This window comes from Lithobates pipiens, unplaced genomic scaffold, assembly GCF_037356315.1.
Source record: "Lithobates pipiens isolate NorthernLeopardFrog02 unplaced genomic scaffold, aLitPip1_a1.2 Scaffold_25, whole genome shotgun sequence".
NCBI lineage: Eukaryota > Metazoa > Chordata > Amphibia > Anura > Ranidae > Lithobates > Lithobates pipiens.
The window spans coordinates 2952983-2974931 of NW_027507787.1; the positions used below are offsets into that span (position 1 = coordinate 2952983).

The 21949-nt window shown below is 43.4% G+C and overlaps 1 protein-coding gene across 5 annotated transcripts in view; it reads left to right on the forward strand.

Moving 5' to 3' along the window:
- Positions 1 to 21949, forward strand: part of LOC143930060 (L-threonine ammonia-lyase-like) — a 107137-nt gene that overhangs the window by 22977 nt on the left and 62211 nt on the right. For all 5 annotated transcript variants that reach the window (XR_013262695.1, XM_077453963.1, XM_077453965.1 and 2 more), the window contains 5 exons: positions 4571 to 4910; positions 14761 to 14877; positions 17895 to 18136; positions 18776 to 18941; positions 19890 to 19986. Coding sequence is in view for 4 of the 5 variants with exons in the window: in XM_077453963.1 (XP_077310089.1) it covers positions 4571 to 4910; positions 14761 to 14877; positions 17895 to 18136; positions 18776 to 18941; positions 19890 to 19986 (962 nt within the window). In the remaining variant the exon portion in view is untranslated. The remainder of the gene's footprint in view (positions 1 to 4570; positions 4911 to 14760; positions 14878 to 17894; positions 18137 to 18775; positions 18942 to 19889; positions 19987 to 21949) is intronic.

A 21949-nucleotide genomic window follows, 5' to 3' on the forward strand; every position in this document is an offset into this window, starting at 1 on the left:
CGTGCAAGGTTTCTACGCATGCTCAGAAACAATTAACACATTCTCGGAAGCACTGAACTTCATTTTCTCGGCTCGTCGTAGTGTTGTATGTCACCGCGTTCTTGACAGTCGAAAGTTCAGAGAACTTTTGTGTGAATGTGTGTATGCAAGCCAAGTTTGAGCGTAATTCCGTTGGAAAAACTATCCAAGTTCTTTTTAGACGGAAAATCTGCTTGTGTGTACGGGGCACCAGTTGAGAGATAACATTTTTCTGGCACTTTTTATTAATTCCCGCAAGATCTTTGGTTTCTTTGTTTTGTTTCCCCACAAGTATACAATGGTGTGTGAAGTCCTAAGTCAACTGTATATAAACTCTGCTGAAATTACACGAAAATTAACCACTTGCCGGCCACCATATAGCAGAATGACGGCTGAAAAGTGGTTTCAAAATCCTGACTGGGCGTCAAATGACGTCTTCAGAATATTGAGCTGCTGCGCGCCCCCGGGGGCGCACATCGCTGCAATCGTTGTTGTGGGGTGTCAGTCTGACACCCCACAACTACGATCTCGGTAAAGAGTCTCCGACCGAGACTCTTTACCACGTGATCAGCCGTGTCCAATCACGGCTGATCACAGTGTAAATAGGAAGAGCCGTTGATCGGCTTTTCCTCACTCGCATCTGTCAGGCGCGAGTAGAGGAGAGGCGATCAGCTGCTCCTCTGACAGGGGGTGTCTGTGCTGATTGATTATGAGCGCAGCCCCCCCCCCCCAGGATGCCCACTATGGACCACCAGGGACGCCACCAGACCACCAGGGATGCCCAGCACCAGGTATGCCACCCGAGACCACCAGGGATGCCAGTGACCACCAGGGATGACAGTCAGTGACCACAATGGATGCCAATCAATGCCCACAATGGGCATCACTGATTGTCATGCATTATTGTTTGGCAGTGGCATCTATTAGTACAATACAATGCCACCTATCAGTGCCCATCCGTGCCACCTATCGGTGCCCATCGATGCCCATCCATGCCGCCTATCAGTGCCCATGCGTTTCGCCCATCAATGCCACCTATCAGCACCACATATCAGTGCCCATTAATGCCGCCTTATCAGTACCAGTCAGTGCAGCCCCATCAGTACCCATCAGTGCAGCCCCATCAGTGCCTCCTTATCAGTGCCCATCAGTGTAGTCCCATCAGTGAAGGAGAAAATGTACTTATTTACAAAGTTTTAAAACTGAAACAAAAAAATTTTTTTTTTTTTTTAATTTTCGTTCTTTTTTATTTGTTTAGCAAAAAAATAAAAACCGTAGAGGTGATCAAATACCGCCAAAAGAAAGCTCTATTTGTGGGAACAAAATGATAAAAATTTAGTTTGGGTACGGTGTAGCATGACCGCAATTGTCATTCAAAGTGCGACAGCGCTGAAAGCTGAAAATTGGTCTGGCCAGGAAGGTGTTTAAGTGCCCGGTATTGAAGTGGTTAATTTAATGGGTTATAGGCATGAAAATCTTGCTCTACAGATTTCTGTCATAGAAAGAGGATCAGAATGCTAAATATTGGATTTCAGTCTTTTCCCTTTGTTCCTTCACCGAGTGCTGCCACATTATCTGGTTATGTCATCAGTTTTCATGTTGAATGTAATCTAACTATCTCTTCTAAACATGGTAATTGCTGCATGAAAAACTAAACGGTGCATTTATCTACTAAGTTGATTTAGGGGAAGTTTAGTAAAAAGACAAAAATCATCAGTACATTTACGTAATAGCCTGCTAGTTCTGCATATTGAATGAGAGCTCCAGAAGTCCCTGTGTCCCCTTTTTCCATTTTTATTTGTGAGTTTTATTTTTTTCAGATCTCACAGCCCCCTATGCATGAGCTGGACCCCATTAACATGCACCTCAGCATACACAGAAATCTGTGCATTAAAAGTAGACCCTGTTGGAACTAAACTTCTCATAGACGCAGGATGACAGTTTCCCAATGTGACTAATTTCATCTGGATTAGGCGATCTGATGGTTGTAGGTTCTCAAAAACTTTAACTCGGTCAACTGGTTTTGACAGTTTTTTGGAGCAATCACACAGGCAACAAAACCTTGCCCAGTTACTATTGCTTACCCTAAACCAGAGTGTTTCTATGCCCCTTCCCCAAAAGTGGTACTTTTATTTTTTTTTAGAACTGCCACACCGTTATGTTGATGACCAACTTCCCCCTACATAAAGCAGTACTAAACTGCATCTGAGCACCAATAACTAAAACGCATGTAGCAGCGGCTCCTGAAGAGCACGCGCTATGCATTTTTCCAAGTTAAATTTTGCCTGAACTGCAGTTTGGTTTGGGTTTATTTGTCTAAATTGGACCTCTGCATCAGTCTGACTGGACTGTGAGATGTTCAGCCTGGCCACAGGGGGCACTGTCTCTTGTGGCAGGCGTGCAACTATGGTCTGGTTAGGTGCTTAAGTTGCTCTCTCTCGGAGCCAGGTCAGTGGGAGTGGCCCTCTCACTGTGCCCTCTGGGAGAGGGTGTTTAAGATGCGGACATCACGTGGTTCGGGGTTCCAGTCCAGTTTGAAGAGCTGATTACATGGTCCTGGTCCTCATGACCAGCCCCCAGGAAGGATATGGCCTGGGGTGCGGATCCACCCGACTTTAATGTCTCGGGGCTGGCTAGGCGGGGCAAGGAAACTAGAGGAGGATTCCGAGGTGGTTGGGTGCCGTCTCTGGTTGGGGAGAGACCCAGTGTACGTCAAGCATTCCAGGGGAGGATTCTTTAGAAGAACACCACGTACAGGTTGGTTTTCTTAACACGAGCCTGGAAGGGCTGAAGTAACTGAGAGAATTCAGTCTTGTGGCTATCGCCAACCAGGCTGAAAGAGCCAGGTATCCTACAAGTGTTCTAAAGCTTAGTTTCTCTACATGTTCTGCAACAACGTCTGTGACAAAGACAAATAACCAGCAGCTCCTTTGGGGGTTAGTGCTACACACAATTTTATTTATTTTTAATATCCAAAGTAAACTCCCCCATCCATCCATGTCTCCATGCTTTATTTTGCTGAGACATCACTTTGAAAAACACATCCCTAGCATTTCTGACCATTGCTATCTTGTGTAAGGGCAGATGATTCATGTCACATTTACTTCCCGGAATCCATCTGCCCTTAGCTCAGGCATGTAGGCAGGAGGGTGTGCTTAGCTGACCAAATGGCTCCTCCCATCCTAAAGGCTCCTGGGATGTATGACGACATTTGCCTAGGCATGGAAAGCAGGAAGTAGCCAAAGAAATGTAAAAGTTTTAAAACGAGTGAATTGAACATTCCGTCCTATCTCTTTACTAATGCTAGCAGCATGAGAACTAAAAATAATCAATGTTGATTGAGATTGTGAAGTTCCGCTTTAACGGGTACCATCGCAGAATGTTGTGGATTATTAGCCTTTATTCCTAACGGTGCATCCAAGCACTGACAAAAGATATGTTTGTATGATTTATTTATTGCACAAATCTGTGTCTTGCCATAAATCTCCTTGAGTATATGTGTTTCTTCCTTTACACTGGTGTGCCATACTAACACCCTACTAACATAAGGATAAGTGCATTTTCAAAACGTGTCAGCTCTCCAAGTTGAAACAACTTTTACCCCTACTTTTTCTTCTCGTTGTCACAGACCATAGTCAATGTGAACACTGATTTGTTTATATTCAAACTGCTGCAGTATCTGCTTGCCATCTGTATATTTTCACAGCAGGATAGAGAATAAGGAAGGCATTAGAGATCCTTCCAGACATGAAAACTGCTTCTATCATTTGTCTGTCTAGGCTCACATAGGGTAGAGTAGTGATCTGCGACTTCTGATGAGGTTCTTCAATGATCCCATAGGCTTCCTGTGAGTATGGTAAAGTCTACAAAGCTTAAATTCTTCCATTAGGACTTTAATAAAACAAGTATGTAGACCAACACCTGGCATGTTATTAATTATGGTAAACCTATTTATTATTTCAGTTGAGTGGGTGTGTAGATAAAAGCTGAACTCCAGGCAGAAGAGTAAGGGTCCTACTTTAAGTGTCCACATCAATGCCAAAAGCCATGAAGAGGTGACAAGTCAGAAAGTCCACAGTGCTGGATCCACTGATCATCACTTACAGAAACCATGCCCACGATGGACACGGAAGGCAGATTTAGAGTATAAAAACAGCTTCATAAGTACTGACAGTGAGAAATCTTTACCTGGAGAAGGGTTTTAATACCACAAAGCAATGCAATGTGATTTCAGAAGGCACAAAACTTCTGATTATGTACCGTGTAGTTGCCATGATTTGATTTGTAAAAAGCGCAAGTGACCGATTTATTAGGTGGTCCACAATTAACGGTAAGAGGCTGTGTGTGTGTATAACCGCTGGTGGAAGATTCCTCACAAGATTTCTTACCTATTGGAAATCAGAATACCTTGTTCTACCTAAAGCTTAACAAGTTAGTAAGAGCTGTGGTTAGTTTGCAGCTACACATTTTAGGTAGAAGTTCTAACCATAGGAGTCCTGGAAAATATTAATATACTGTATATAAATATATATATATTTTTTTTTTTATCCAGAAATGATGAGGGCAAAGGCAAAAGGCACAGTATCTCACAGAAAGATGATAAAGGTCAGCATCTTAAAAATAGTCCTGCTCCATGTGACCAAAACGGACCACCCATCCATCCTGAGAGACTGAAGGACTTTGTGGAAGAAGAATACCTCAATGGAGACCTGACCACATGGGAGAAGAAAGTAGCTGGAAACACAGAGGAAGCACTAAAAGGAGATGCTGAGCCAGTGCTACCAAAAGTGAGGAAGTCCAGTGTGCGACCAAAGAACGAATTCATGAGATTTGAGGACATCAGTGCAGCGGCCTTCAAAATCCAAAATGGCGTTCTGAAAACCCCTTGCATGGTATGACATCCGCTATGGTTTACACAAATTGTGCGCTAATGAGCTGTGTTATGGCCAGTACCATTGGTGGCCGCATGTTTAGTTATGTATTTCTATTATGGCATAAATGACACAATCACTAAGTCACACTGCATAAAGGAGATCTATGGTTACAGGCTACGGCATACTGTACATTTTCATTTCTGCCTTGTGATATTAATACAAACGATAGTCATTATTGACACTCCAATATAAGCTTATTTGAAATGTTTCCTTCCGTGTTGTGAGTTCTGGCTGTCTAGTGGCCATATTTTTCCACAACTTCCTGGATTCCCTGCATGTTTTGCAGCATTAGCGGAACTACCAGGGTCCCAAATATCGCACTTGCGACCAGGTCCTGGTGTTCTGGGGGGGGGCAGGGTGGCCGCTGGCCACAGGATTCTGAGCTCAGAGCGTGTCTCTGCCGTACGCCTCAGAGCCTGCACGGACAGTCCTCCCTCCCTCCTATCCCACACGGATGGGAGAGAAGAGAGACAATCTGCTCCCTTACTCCCGCCCCTCCCCTCCTGTGTGTGCACCGCAGGAACTGTGAAGCTAAGCAGCTGAATGTGATCATTCAGCTGCTGGGTTTCAAAGTTCCCGCAAGGCACACACAGGAGGGGAGGGGCGGGAGGAAGAAAGCAGATCGCCTCTCTCCTCTCCCATCTGTGCGAGGGAGGAGGGAGAGGGGACTGTCAGTGCAGGGCTCTGAGCTGTTATAAGAGAGATGCTGTAGGCTCAGAGTACTGCTGAGGAGGTACTGTTAGGCTGTACGGATGAGTGCTGATTGGTGGCATTGATAGGTGGCACTGATAGGTTGCATAGGCGGCACTGATAGGCGGCACTGATGAGCATTGATAGGTGGCACTGATGGCCAGAATTGATGGGCACTGATAGGTGGCACTGATAATCAGGTCACTTACGATCAGTGCTCTGATTATCAGTGTAAACAATGTACTAACAGTCTTGCCAGTTAATGGCTCTCCTTTCCTCACACAGCCACAGCATGGGAGGAAAGGACTGCCGATAACCAGCAAGTCTGTTTACATGTGATCAGCTGATTGCATGGTAAAGGACCACTGTGATTGGCCCTTTGCGGTGATCTGTGATCAGCTGTGTCAGAGTGCACTGTATGTGCGCCCCATGTGGCATGCGGGAGGCAGGGTTCTGGGAGGATGTCCATATTTGCTCTCCCAAAATTAGAAGCCTGGGGCTCAGGTGGAAAGGGGGTCCTTTACGGTTTCTTACGCCGGGGCCCTGAAGGTTCTAGTTACGCCTCTGCTTCTCCTCTGTTGTTTACTTTGAATCTCTAAGAACTACAAACCCCCTAGTACCTTGCTGCTGGGAAGCTGTAGTTACTGTACTGGCTCTGCCTCTTAGAAATCCTACTATCAACACTTCCGTAGTTAGGAAGGCAGGCTCTGTGAAATGTGTGACACAGCAGTGCCTAATCACAGGACATTGTAAATACGTGTCACAGAATTCAGGAAATTGTGTGTGTGTGTGTGTTGGGGAGGGGGTAAAAGAGTAAAAGAAGGGCGTAGACTTGAAATTTTTAAAATACAGTATGGAAATTAATATATTATTTTTGCATTTTGACCATTAAACATTGGAAAGTGTATCTAAGTGTATTACATGTGGTCAACGGTGTCTACAAAATATATAAAAGCTACACTGAAAAATTGTGTGTGTGTGTGTATATATATAGATATAGATATAGATATAGAGATAGATAGATAGATAGATAGAGAGATAGAGATAGAGATAGAGATAGAGATAGAGATAGAGATAGAGATAGAGAGATAGAGAGATAGAGAGATAGAGAGATAGAGATATATCGTCGTTCTTATCTAGGGGTTCCCGAGGGTTTGATGGCCCAATAACTGCAGAGATCTACACTTATTTGATTTGCTTAAAACGTTGAACAGAACAGTCTCTCAGTTGGGAATAGATAGTATAGGTATGGAAGCTCAGGCACTTTGGAAACTGCTGATACTTAACCACTTAACCACTTCCCACCCGGCCAATGCATATATACGGCCGGGTGGGAGCCGTCTACTCCTGATAGGACGTTCAGGAACGTCCTCCAGGAGTAGCGGGATCGCGCGCGCCCGCGCAGCGGCGCGATCCCGATGTGCTCGTGTCACCCGGACACGGCACATCTCAGATCGGCAGGAGGGCTCTGTGATTGGCCCTCCTGATCACATGACGGCCGTGTCCAATCACGGCCGTCATGTGATGTAAACAAACAGCCGGTTGCTAGGCAATCGGCTCTCCTCTCCTCACACGGAAGTCACCGCTGAGGAGAGGAGAGCAGAACGCTGCAGCCGGCTGATGATCAGTGAGTATGGGCTGCTTTTTACAGCTTTTTACTCACTGATCATCAGTGTAGTGTAAACACACAACACACCACACAGTACAAACACAGTCCCCACATATGTCCCCAAAACACACATGTCCCCAAAACATACATGTCCCCAAATAATAAAAACACATGTCCCTAATAATAAAAACATGTCCCCCACATATGTCCCACTAAAATCACATGTCCCAATGATTATCTGCACACATATGTACGTGATCACCTGCACACATATGTACATGATCATTTGCGTACATATGTCCGTGATCACACAAACCAATTATTATACACTTAACGGAATCTTTTTTTACCAAAAACATGTAACAGAATACATTTTGGCTTAAATTTATGACAAAATTAGATTTTATTGGATTTCTTTTCAAATAGAAAAAAGAAAATATTGTTTTTTTTCCAAATTTCCGCTATTTTTGCGCTTATATCGCAAAAAAAAAAAAACGGAGTCGTGAATAAATAACACCAAAATAAAGCTCTATTTGTGCGAACAAAATGATAACAATTTCATTTGGGTACAGTGTAGCACGACCGCGCAATTGTCACTGAAAGCGATAGAGCGCTGAAAGCTGAAAATTGGGCTGGGAAGGAAGGGGGTGAAAGTGCCCTGTATTGTAGTGGTTAAGGACCACCGTATTGCCATTATACGTCATCAGAATGGCACAGGCAGGCACAAGCACGTAGATGTACGTGCCTGCCTTCCAGCGGGTGGGGGGTCCGATCGGACCCCCTCCCGCTGGATACGGTGGTCCGTTTCCCTCCAGCAGCGATCCGTGATGAGGGGATGGCCGTTGGTTTCTGGCCACCCCCTCTGTATCGCTCCTGGCCAATGACGAACTTCCTCCCACTGTGTATTGTTTACACAGGAAGGAGGAAGTGATGTCATTCTCCTCGGGGCGGTCTTTTTGACCGGACTACGAGGAGAAGGCTAATAGTAAGTGTGCACCAACACTACACTGACATGTAGGTACACACAGGTACACAAACCCCCCCCCCCCCGATCGCCCCCCGATCCCCCCCCCGCCCCCCCTCCCCCCCCCCAGTCACAGTGTCACTGATTGCATTGATCATTTCTTTACTGATCAATGCATTCAGTGTCAGTTGTAAAAGTAAAAACTGTCAGGGCAGTTAGTGTTAGGTCCAGGGTAGCCCCCATCACCCCCCAATAAAGATTTAACCCCCTGATTGCCCCTAGAGTTAACCCTTTCACCCCCTTTTGCCAGTGTCACTAAGCGATAATTTTTCTGATCGCTGCATCAGTGTCGCTAGTGTCGCTAGGTAGCTAGTTATTTTTTTAGGTTCACCGCCAGGTTTTTATATCGCTAGGTACCCCGATATACTACCAAATAATGGTTTTAACATCCTGATTGCCCCTAGTTAACCCTTTCACCCTTTTGCCACTGTCACTAAGCGATCATTTTTCTGATCGCTGCATCAGTGTCGCTACTGTCGCTAGGTAGCTAGTTATTTTTTTAGGTTCACCGCCAGGTTTTTATATCGCTAGGTACCCCGATATACTACCCAATAATGGTTTTAACATCCTGATTGCCCCTAGTTAACCCTTTCACCCCCTTTTGCCAGTGTCACTAAGCGATAATTTTTCTGATCGCTGCATCAGTGTCGCTAGGTAGCTAGTTATTTTTTTAGGTTCACCGCCAGGTTTTTGGGGGGTTTTGTGCTATTTTGGCATTTTATGGCCTTCGAAACTGTGATAGGTAGTGAGGAGTTAAATCAAAAATTTGCACCCTTAGAAATCCTGAAGGTGGTGATTGGTTTTCGGGGTGCCGTGCGCGACCAGACTCCCAAAAAGTCCCACACATGTGGTATCCCCATACTCGGGAGAAGTCGCGGAATATATTTTGGGGTGCAATTCCACATATAACCAATGCATGTGTGAGCAATATATCATTTAGTGACAACTTTTTGTAAAAAAAAAATTATTTTTTTATTTTTTGTCATTATTCAATCCCTTGGGACAAAAAAAAATATTCAATGGTCTCAACATGGCCCTCAGCAAATAGCTGACAAAAAGAAGAAAATATCATTTTTTTTCAAAATTTTCGCTCTTTTTCCATTTATATCGCAAAAATAAAAAATCGCAGAGGCAATCAAATACCATCAAAAGAAAGCTCTATTTGTGGGAAGAAAAGGACGCAAATTTCGTTTGGGTGCAATATTGCATGACCGCGCAATTACCAGTTAAAGCAGCGCAGTGCGAAATTGGAAAAAGACCTCTGGTCCTTAAGGTGTTTATTGGTCCGGAGCTGAAGTGGTTAAATGTCTCTCTCTAGGTAATCCAGGGAATAGCCACTCGCAACTGGATATTTCCACTGTCGGATAAATCCTGGTTTATGGATTTAGCAGCCGACAAATGACTCAAACGTAGCAAAGTCTCTGCCACAGACTTGGTTGCAAACTTTAGATGAACACAAAGTCTCTCACAGGAACTTAGTTGTAACCAAAGGATGAGAATAGGAACTTTCTTACGGTACCAGTATCTTGCAGCCGGTCCGGTGATACCGTAAGAAATGTGGATTCAATTAGTGTCCATACAGCTCAGCATCCAGGCTCTTACCAGCAGGCCAGCCTCTTGCATGGACCTCTTCCGAGGTGTCCTCCCCTGGTTGCATGACGAGTTGCTGGGCCTCTCCAAAACCCGAGACTGCACCGGACCACTTTAGCATCGTCCTTCCAGTTACTGTGCCTTGGACTAGCCAGTTCGAGACTCGGAAACGGATGAATCCGCACCCCAGGCCATGAGGGTCCCTGGGGGCTGGTCAGGAGGACCAGGACCATGGAGTCAGAACATACTTCTAGACCGGAACCCAGAACCACGCGACTTCAGCACCTTAAGTACACTCTCCCGGAATACACAGCGAGACAACGCACCCTCTGATAGGCTCAGAGAGAGAAACTGATACCCAATGCGTCCAACCAGACTGGGTTCCAATGCCTGTCTACCTACAATGTTCTGCCTGGTCATAGGTGCTACCTACACCTATGACCAGGCAGAAAATTAGTACAGCCCAGCCAAACTGATGCCAAAACCACAATTTAGAGCAATTAACCCCAAGACTCAATTATAGTCTTGGGAAATTGGAAAAAACTACATTTACAGACATAGCGCATACTCTTCAGGAGTACCGGCGCTATATATATATTTTTTTTTTCCGAAATAGCAGTTTTAAAAGTTTTATTTTTGTCAATTAACAAAATGAAAAGTAATGTAGAGAAGAGAAGATCCAAGGGAGATCCACATCAAATCAATATTTGGTGTGACCACCCTTTCTTTTTTCTATGGATGTAGGCTGCCTCATATCCTTCTGTCTTTTCATGTAATCCCAGACAGACTTGATGATATTGAGATCATGACTCTGTGGGGCCAAACAATCATTACCAGGACTCCTTGTTCTTCTTTATGCTGAAGATAGTTCTTAAAGCATTGGCTGTATGTTTAAAGTTGTTGTCCTGCTGCAGAATAAATTTGGGTCTAATCACACGCCTCCCTGATAGTATGGTCGAATGGAAAAGTATCTGCATGTATTTCTCAGCATTGGAGACACTATTGATCCTGACCAACTCTCCAACTCCATTTGCAGAAATGCAGCCCCAAACTTGCAAGGCACCTCCACCCTGCCTCACTGTTGCCTGCAGTCACTCATTACTGTATTGCTCTCCAGACCTTCGTCAAACAAACTGCCTCCTGCTACAGCAAAATATTTCAAATTTGAACTCTTCAGTCCAGAGCGCCTGCTGTCATTTTTCTGCACCACAACGCAGTTATGGCTTTACCGGAAAGTAGATGGCTGTTCCTGGATCCCGCTCTTATATAGGCAAGGGCGGAGCCATCGACTGACGTAACCAGATGACCCCGCTCCCCCTCTGACAGATTTTTCGGGTCCATCGGTGCTATGATTAAAGATGAATGCACATTGCTGGACACTTTTTTTATTTTATTTAATATATATATATATATATATATATATATATATATATATATACACAGTGGTGTGAAAAAGTGTTTGCCCCCTTCCTCATTTCCTGTTCCTTTGCATGTTTGTCACACTTAAGTGTTTCGGAACATCAAACCAATTTAAACAATAGTCAAGAACAACACAAGTAAACACAAAATGCAATTTGTAAATGAAGGTGTTTATTATTAAAGGTGAAAAAAAATACAAACCATCATGGCCCTGTGTGAAAAAGTGATTGCCCCCCTTGTTAAAACATACTATAACTGTGGTTGTCCACACCTGAGTTCAATTTCTCTAGCCACACCCAGGCCTGATTATTGCCACACCTGTTCACAATCAAGGCATCACTTAAATAGGAGCTGCTTGACACAGTATGGGACCACCAGAAGATCCTTAAAAGCTACACATCATTACGAGACCCAAAGAAATTCAGGAACAATTGAGAAAGAAAGTAATTGAGATCTATCAGTCTGGAAAGGGTTATAAAGCCATTTCCAAAGCTTTGGGAATCCAGCGAACCACAGTGAGAGCCATTATCCACAAATGGCGAAGACATGGAACAGTGGTGAACCTTCCCAGGAGTGGCCGTCCACCCAAAATTACCCCAAGAGCGCAGCGACGACTCATCCAAGAGGTCACAAAAGACCCCACAACAACGTCCAAGGAACTGCAGGCCTCACTTGCCTCAGTTAAGGTCAGCGTTCATGCCTCCACCATCAGGAAAAGACTGGGCAAAAATGGCCTGCATGGCAGAGTTCCAAGGAGAAAATCACTGCTGAGCAAAAAGAACATCAAAGCTCGTCTCAATTTCTCCACAACACATCTTGATGATCCCCAAGACTTTTGGGACAACATTCTGTGGACCGATGAGACAAAAGTGGAACTCTTTGGAAGGTGTGTGTCCAAGTATATCTGGCGTAGAAGGAACACTGCATTTCATAAAAAGAACATTATACCAACAGTAAAATATGGTGGTGGTAGTGTGATGGTCTGGGGCTGTTTTGCTGCTTCAGGACCTGGAAGACTTGCCGTGATAAAAGGAACTATGAATTCTGCTGTCTACCAAGAGATCCTGAAGGAGAATGTCCGACCATCTGTTCGTGTACTCAAGCTGAAACGAACTTGAGTTCTGCAGCAGGACAATGATCCTAAACACACCAGCAAGTCCACCACCGAATGGCTGAAGAAAAACAAAATGAAGACTTTGGAGTGGCCTAGCCAAAGTCCTGACCTGAATCCTATTGAGATGTTGTGGTATGACCTTAAAAAGGCCGTTCATGCTCGAAAACCCTCTAATGTAACTGAATTAGGACAATTCTGCAAAGATGAGTGGGCCAAAATTCCTCCAGGACGCTGTAAAAGCCTCATTGCACGTTATCGCAAACGCTTGGTTGCAGTTGTTGCTGCTAAGGGTGGCCCAACCAGTTATTAGGTTTAGGGGGCAATCACTTTTTCACACAGGGCCATGATGGTTTGGATTTTTTTTTACCTTTAATAATAAACACCTTCATTTACAAATTGCATTTTGTGTTTACTTGTGTTGTCCTTGACTATTGTTTAAATTGGTTTGATGTTCCGAAACACTTAAGTGTGACAAACATGCAAAGGAACAGGAAATGAGGAAGGGGGCAAACACTTTTTCACACCACTGTATATATATATATATATATATATATATATAACAATTTTGAAAAAAACACTTTTTTTTACTTTTTGCTATAATATCTCACATTTTTTTTTCAAAACCAATTTTTTCCTCAGTTTAGGCCGATTATGTATTTTACATATTTTTGATAAAAAAAACGCAATAAGCGTATATTCATTCGTGTGTGCAAAAGTTTTATAGCGTCTACAAAATAGGGGTTCGATTTATGGACTTAAGTAATGGCGGCGATCTGCAGGTTTTTTTTTGTTTTGTTTTTTCGGGACTGGGTTATTGTGGCGGACAAATTGGACACTTGACACATTTTTGGGACCATTGACAATTATACAGCGATCAATGTCACTGGCAAGGAAGGGGTTAACTGTGTTCCCTAGGTGTGTTCTAACTGTAGGGGGGTGGGACTGTCTAGTAAGAGAGAGATTGGGGTCTCCTCTCCCCTGAGAGAACCGGGGATCTGTGTGTTTACACACACAGATCCCTGTTATCGCTCTGTCACGAGCAATCGCGGGTGTCCGGCTGTCATCGCGCCCTCTGGGCACACGCTGCAGCTGCACAGTGCACCCCTAGTGGCTAAAAGGCGAAGCGACGTAAGGTAATGTCATTTCAACCAGCCGTGCCATTCTGCCGCAGTAAAACTGCGGCTGCTGGTCGGCAACCAGTTAAAGTTGTCACTTGAACAGGGAGTAAGGGAAAATCTTTCAATAAGGACACCTGTTCTAGTGATCTCTATGAAGGAATTTCCTCTCACTTTGGAGAGATTTCTTCTAACTTCCTGTCATATTTCTGGGAAAGGAAATGAAGACAAATCTCATCAATGAGACACAGACAGTAAAAAAAAAAAAAAAAAAAAAAAAGCTGACAAGTGTTTTAATAGTACCCGACACTAGTCAAAACAAAGCCACTCCAAGATAGCTCTCTTCGGGTCCTGCCAGACAGCCTGGCTGCAATGATCTCTCCCCACTGCCCTTCTCACATGCTCTCTTCTGGTTCTGCACCCATCTTAACTGCAATCTCCCAGTTCTCTCAGGTGTGCCTCCCCAGTCCTCCCGACTGTGCTCACTCACCATCCCTCCCAGCTGCGACCAGTAGTCCTCCCCGGAGACTATTAGAAGTGTTCTCTCCCCCTGACCTCTATTTTATCTTTCGTGTGCCTCTCCTTCCTGGATCTCTTCACTCCTCCTGGATGCACCGAGCCCCAGCCCAGGGTTATCCCCACCCCAAGGACTTGGGAGCTCCCCATGGGCCCTGACAGCCTCCACAATCACTCCAGCTCTTCCATCCGACGACTCCTACCCAGCTGGGCTTATCCCAGGTATTCAAGGAAGCCTGCCAATCCAAGTTGGGGTTTGGTCAAGGCTCCTTAAGATACCCCACCTCTCTTCCCCCTCCTCTCCTTCTAGCACTTTCTAGAAGGAAGAGGGAGGGGACAGTGAAGTGGCGTGGCTTATGAGTCACAGCTGCTACCCTTAACCACTCCCAGTCCAGAATGAAAACAAACAGGCCTGGCAACCAGCAAGGCCTGCCTAAATTTACCTACTTAACTAGAGGGTGCTACATGTGCATTTGTCACATTTTGAATTTTTTTCTTCACAAAAATGTAAAACAATTTATATTTTGTAGAAATTAGATACGTATATTTCACTTTTGGTATTAAAACCTCCCAGATTTGTAAGGACTAGCATAATATTTATCTTTCAGGTATTAAATAATTATGAAATACCCCATTATCCAAGTATTTATATATTTGATTAATTAAGATATTTCACATCATTATCTAATATGATATTGCAGTTCTGTTTTTTCTTTGTTTTGTATTTTTAGTATTCAAGGATTTCAAAGCAGTATGGGGTGGATATTTATCTGAAGAAGGAATATTTGCAATACACAGGCTCGGTCAAGGAGAGGGGAGTGTTGTACCTACTCACATCCCTTCAGGAGGTAAGAGAATCAGCACAAATGTCCTAATAAATAGAATGAGCTTAAAGCGGGAGTCCGCCGGGACTCCGCGTTTTTTTTTTTTTTTTTTAAAGCCAGCAGCTACAAATACTGCAGCTGCTGACTTTTAAAATAGTGACACTTACCTGTCCAGCGCGCCCGCGATGTCGGCACCCGAAGCCGATCTCTAGATCGTCTCTCGGGTGCTGCCGCCGCCATCTTGGGTATGGGAATCAGGAAATGGAGCCTTTCGGCTTCATTTCCCGGTTCCCTACTGCGCATGCGCGAGTCGCGCTGCACAATAAGGACGGTCCCCGCTGCCTCTGGGATCTGTGTGTTTCCCAGCAGGCAGCGGGGCACTTGCGGAAAGGGGCGGGCACTTGCGGAAAGGGGCGTAATCTACGCCCCTTTCCGCAGAGAGCTATCCCGGAAGTGGGTGCAGATACCTGTACTGTACAGGTATCTGCACCCCCCTCCCCCCTGAAAGGTGCCAATTGTGGCGCTGGAGGGGGGAGGGTTCCGATGAGCGGAAGGTCCACTTTAGGGTGGACCTCCGCTTTAAGATGGGCTTTGCAGTTCTGCAGTTTTCCTTTCATACAGCATGGTTGAAGTTTAGGTTGTGTGCAGGTTGGGACAATTTTCTTTTTGCCCACCCTATATTTTGTCTAGCTGTCAAATGATTGCTTGTAGTGGCAAAAGTTATGGAAGAAAAGTTACATCTGCGCTATGGTCATACTCACCAAAGGACATCCTGTACCTTTTGAAAGAGAAAGCTTAACCTCACTACTATGACCAAAATCTTCAGAATTCTGTAGATCAGTACCTGTCCAAGGCTACGTTCCCTTCAGTGGAAGCTCTTAGACCCCATTCACACCTGAGCGTTTTGTAGCTTGAAGCCTGAAGCTACAAAACGCTAGAGGGGAAAAATTCTATTATTCTCAATGGAGGTGGTTCACATCTCCACTACATGTCGCCTCAAGCCGAACGCCTGAAGCTCAAACAAGTTCCAGACCCTTTTTTGTCACTCGAATTGAGCAGATTTGGGCGTTTTTCTTCTTTTAACATTGGTGACCTTTTGTCCTGCACAAATCGCGGTAAAAAAACACGCTAAAAAGCGCTGCGAATCACGGTAAAAAACGCCGCAAAAAAACGCTTGAAAAAGCTACGCTCAGGTGTGAATGCAGCCTGAATCTGTCAGCTTGGTAGACTGTGGATGAGCTTCCATGTGAGCCTTGGCGTACAAGTGTGTGTACAGATCTGAAGACAGGCAGGTCACACCATAAGAATTTCGGGTAAACAGAGTAGTATTCTGGTGGCTGGTCCAGTAGCGCAGAGCGAGTGCAGATTGTTGAAATCACTTCTCCGCTATTCCGCTATGGAACACTACTCTCTGTAGCTGAAGCCGTCCTCCGGTAACATGTTTTGATATATGCTGAGGCTGATTATTCACTGTACTGTTGTATCAAGTGTCAAACACTGGTTAATCTGTTGTACTAAGAAGCCTGCTCTAGATTTACATAAAATACCTCAGTGCATGACATTCTCTGTGTGAGTGATTTCCCCCCAAACAAGGTACCTAACATAAGCCCTGCCTACAACCACATGTATTTTTTAAAACATTTTGAACAATACCTTTTTTCACAGTTGGCCACATGATGCACATGGTCCATTTTCTATTTGCCACTTTTCTGGCAGTAAGCAATCCTAAGTAATGCTGTGAGCCCAGGACAAAATGACGACGCACCCTCATGAGGTGTGTACATGATAGCCTGAGCTCAGGGAAAGTGGGTTGAATGACACTGGTTATCATTCAATCTTTGGAAGAACCTAAGGCAGCAAAGGTTGTTTTATTGTTTTTAAATGTTTCATAGTTAGTAAGGTTGAATAAAGACACCAGTCCATCCAGTTCAACCTGAGTGAGCGTCTACAATTTTCCCTGTATATTGCACACTCACATCAGTCCCTACCCTAAAGGAGCCCACAATCCAAGGTCCCCATTCATATACTAGGGCCAATTTTGGACAGTAGCCAATTAACCTACCTGCATGTCTTTGGATTGTGGGAGGAAACTGGAGTACCCAGAGGAAACCCACATAGGCACAGGGAGAACATGCAAACTCCAGGCAGGTAGTGTCACGGTTGGGATTCGAACCAGCGACCCTTCTTACTGCTAGGTGAGAGTGCTAACCACTACACCACTGTGCCGCCCAATGTGTTGGGTGTTTTATTTTTTTGCTTCTTCTAAGGGATGGAGTTATTCTTTTAAACACGTTTATTTGGGCCCACACATGTCGAAACTGCAGTCAGGACTGGTTTTTCCTCACTGGTACCTATAGACAGACCATTCTTGATGCCCTAAGTAACACTTCCATGCTAGGATGAACATTTTTTTTTTTTTTATGCGTTCAACTTAGGATTGTGACAATGTATAAGTAAGCTATAGTGTAACTGTTTTGCTTCTTATACAGTGAAATAATAACCCAATAACTACTGTATCCCAAAAAAATGACCCCTTTACATTTTTCACCTATAGGCAAAGGTGAACTATAGGCAACTAGCGTACCCAATGGTAAATGTGGCCTTGTATACAATATATATGCAACAATAACATTTTTCTTTTGTATAGATCGCTTTTAGTGCAATACCATTTCTGGTATTTATAAGGCATATAGGGATTTGTATATTCTCTAAAATATGTAGCATTTCTGAGATAATGCTTACATATTTTTTTTTTTAAGAAAAAGATTGAAAAATAAAATATGTAGGATTTCTGAGATAATGCTTATATTTTTCTTTTTATGAAAAAGATTGCAATATACTTAGGCACATTGTGGTCTGGGTATTTTGTTTTCACTCTGCACAAAATATAAACCAGTTTTTTGGGCTTACAAGTCCTTTAAATGGTGATGGGCTTTTGTTATATCATGTTTTTAGGTCAAGTCTTCCATTTTCTTTTACAATCATGTACAAATTATTGCTAACTTTTCGGTGATCTATTTTCCCTTTCCTTTTGTCCACAGGATCAGCAAAGGAAAGGCGTCATTGTAGCTACAGACAGTAATTTTGCCATGGGAGTGGCTTTCCATGCAGCACAACTACAAATCCCAGTGTTTGTTATCATGTCAGCTGGAACATCTCTAAACCGGGTCAGAATATGTCGGGATTATGGGGCCATGGTTATCCTTTTTGGACCCACAGCGAGAGATGCCCAGAGCCATGCCAGGAGACTGGCACAAGAAAATGGATACCTGTATATTGAAGAGTATGTCTGCATTTCAGATAGTTATTAATGTTCTATAAAAGGCATTTTTTTTGCACAGAAATCGAATAGGAACAGAGGAGACAACAGCAGAAAGTTAATGCGTTTAACAGAATGTTTCATATAGGGACTTATCTTTACTTCGTTAGAGAAAAGAAAATAATTTGATTTAAATGGATTTTGAGAGTAAACCCAGGTACTGCTCTTATTTTTCCAATTAGGAAGGTTTCAGGATGTTCTCAAAACACTATAGTAGGTAATGTATTTGATTTTTCCATGCCTAAAAGTCTACGAAAACTTTAAAAAAAAAAAAATGTTGCTTTGATAGAGTTGGAAAGGGTAAGAACTGTGTTTTTATTGTCTGTGTCCCAAATGGGGAGCATTTCTCTAATTTCCAATACCTACCAAGGCCTAGGCAGAAATTCTGCACCTTATACACTTTATTAAAGCCATATTCCAAACAAAAAGCTTTTGGTTTTGGTATCCCCATTCCTTTTTTGAAAATGTACAACCTTAGCAGGAAGAAGATTTTCTTTTCTTTTCCTATATATAAATATTCATCATACTCTTATTTACTTGACTACTGCATGTTCTGTATCTAATCTTTTTTGCAATCTGACACACTATTATTTTGTTGAATAGAGAAGACAGTGCTGGGTATCTCGCTGGCTTGGGAACGGTTGGATTGGAGATATATGAACAAGTGCCCAGTTTGGATGCAGTCATTTTTCCAGCAGGTGGACATTGTGGGTTATTGGCCGGATCAGCAGCTGCCCTAAAACACCTGAATCCAAAAATCACAGTCATTGTAAGTTATGTTAATGCACTTTTAACTTGGAAGTACTCACACACTTAAATGCATGCTCCTAACAAAAAAAATGTATAGCAGCAAACAAATACTCTTGCGCATGAGCGTGATGTCTGGGTTATCTAATGTTCAAAGGATAATTCCTCAGGCCTTGCTGCCCTCCAGGATAGGGGTATCCTAAATATCGAGAGGTGGAATAGAGAAAAGAGGGTGCACCAGCCTTGTGCATTATCCTTTTAGTAAATTTATTTGTAAAAACGAATGACAAACATGTGAAGATACAGAAATTTGTTTTGTAAAAGCCTCCAAATGGTGGCAGTCAATCTAGGTATGATAGTCTCCAGATGGTGGAAGAGAGGACTTCAGGACCACTGCTGGCTTACATATTTTGAAGGAATACCTTCTTCTTCACAGTCTAGCCAGGCTAGGTTTTGAGGAAAAAGGTATTCCTTCTAAACATGTAAGCCAGCAGTGGCCGTGAAGAAAAAATATGTATACCCTTGATCGTTCTGTGCTGGTGATGGATATTACAGTGCAGTTTCTTCTACTGGAAGACATTTTTTTAGAAGGTTAGTAAAAAAGCTTTTAGGACTACTTTTAGGACTACTGAAAACAAATATGGAACTTAAACAGGTATACTCAACTTAAAACTGCTAGATTTGGCAAAGTGAATACTCCACTGTATAGTTTCCGGTTATCTTGACCCAACTTTGGGGGGGGGGGGGATTCTCACTTCTTCTTCTGTACCCTCCAAAAACTTACAGGGAGAGTAAAAAAAAATAATGAGTTGGGTCACCAGACTACCAAACTAGAATCTATTCTCAGTTGAATTATCCTATATGAATAAGGATATTTGTTGCTAGATCACACTTTGTGTCAGGGGTTAGATAAGCTAGACTGCTACATCCACCTAACCTTAACACCAATATGAATGTCTTGTATTTTCAGGGTGTGGAAAGTGAGAAGTTCCCTATAGTACAACAGGCATTAAAAGCTGGACGCTGCTTGACTGAGCACGACTATCTTACTCATCCTTTGTACGGAGGTAAGATTTATGTTGCACTGTTCATATGCTCTGTAATTGGCACTTTATATATTACAGCCTCTAGCTAGCTTAATAAAGGGGGAACCCTGTGACAGTACAAGAAGGAAAACTGCAGTCAGATTCTTTCCTTATTGTTTTCAGATCAGTCTTAGGCAAATGATAACTGGATTCTGACTAATTTCTACGATTCACCTCCGTGTTTTGCCTTTCTTCACTTGTGTAGAATTTCAATAAATATTCTACGATCAAGCTGTAAAGAACAAGATTTACAGGGTATAAAGTAAAAATGTGGGTGAAGTGTATAAAATGGATTGGTTTATTAAAATGGTCAATTACTTGAGAGAACACTTTCTGTAATAACTTGGATAGAAAATAAAGTTGCCTTCCTTTTAAAAAAAAAGAGGTGGTTCCTGGGTGGGATATTATTCTCTAGGTGGAGTATTAATAATCAACTAGCCATGAGGAAAACCGCAGTAATACAATACACTCTTTGGCTTAGTGTTTGTAGATACACCCCTATATGAGCTTGGTGGATTTCCAATTCAAAAAATCATGGCCATCAATATTGAGTTTTCCATTCCTTTGAAGCTACAAATGTCGTATCTGTTCTGGGAACACATTCAAAAAGATGTTGCAGTGATTCTGTGGAACTTTGTGCCTTTTTAGCCAAAAGAGCATTTTTGAGGTCAGATACTGATGTTGAAACTCCCCTTGAATATGTTTAAATAGGGTTGAGGTCAGGACACTGTACAAGCAGTTTGAGTTTCTTCACACTGTGACAGTGTAAGGCCCTGGCACGGTATGAGTTTAGTAAATTGTTATAGAGATGGCAAAGGATTACCAAATGTTCAGTTTGAGAAGCTCCAGTATGTGTATTGGAGGGGGAAAAGCCCTGTTTTAAGCTTTCTCTGGGGTTGGTAATCCTCAATCGGGAACCTTCAGTGGGAAGGAACCTTCAATCCCATGTCAAGACTTTGCGACACACCTGCAGCCTGCTTGAGTACACAAGTGTGCAGGGTCGATATAAGCCTGATCAGAGCCAATGCAGTTGCTTTCAGTCAGAAACATGCCAGCCACGAGAGGTGACCTACTGAGAAGGCAAGATTCTGGGTGGGAGAGACTCCCTTGCCTGCAGGACCAGGAGAGCTGGGACAGCTAAGCAGGTTGGCAGAGGACTGAGAGATCTGAGGCAATTAGAGAGCCCAGGAGAGGGATTTGTAAGTCTTGAGTGGGAGAGGATGGGGTTCTGGGAGACCCTTTTCAAAAACTAAGAGTGGGACAGTACAGCGAGTTACTGTGAGTAAAGGTTAAATGAGCCTGAAGAACCCATGGTCTGGGTGACAGGTGCAAAGAACAGAGGTACTGCTGAAGTGAGAGTTGGTGGTTCATTATTTTCTGTTACTGGCTCTGCTGCGTGAGGCCTCATGCACACGAGACGCAGTTAAACGCGCGTTCAGATGCAGTTGGACAGTTTTTTCAACTGCCCCTGAACTCATTCAATGTTATCCTATGTGTCCATGCACACAGTCTCGTTTTTTTCCGTTTTTATGCAGTTGCGTTTAATCTCGTTTTTCCAGAAGCAAAAAAATGCGTTCAGAAGCAAAAATTTCCACGTTTCAGACGCAAAACGCGGCAAAACGCCGCTACCGCGTTTAGCCGCGTTTGCGTTTATATGCGTTTTTAAAGGTGACCTTTTTTTTACATTAAAAATCTCAAAAATGATTGCAAATGATGAAAAACCATTAGAAAAATATTTTAAACAATTGCAATTGCAAGTGGACAATCCACAACTTGTGGCAAGTGACATGGCAGGTGGCAAGTGACGTGGCAAGTGGACAATTCACAACTTGTGGCAAGTGACATGGCAGGTGGCAAGTGATGTGGCAAGTGGACAATCCACAACTTGTGGCAAGTGACGTGGCAGGTGAAGTGGCAAGTGACGTGGAAAGTGGACAATCCACAA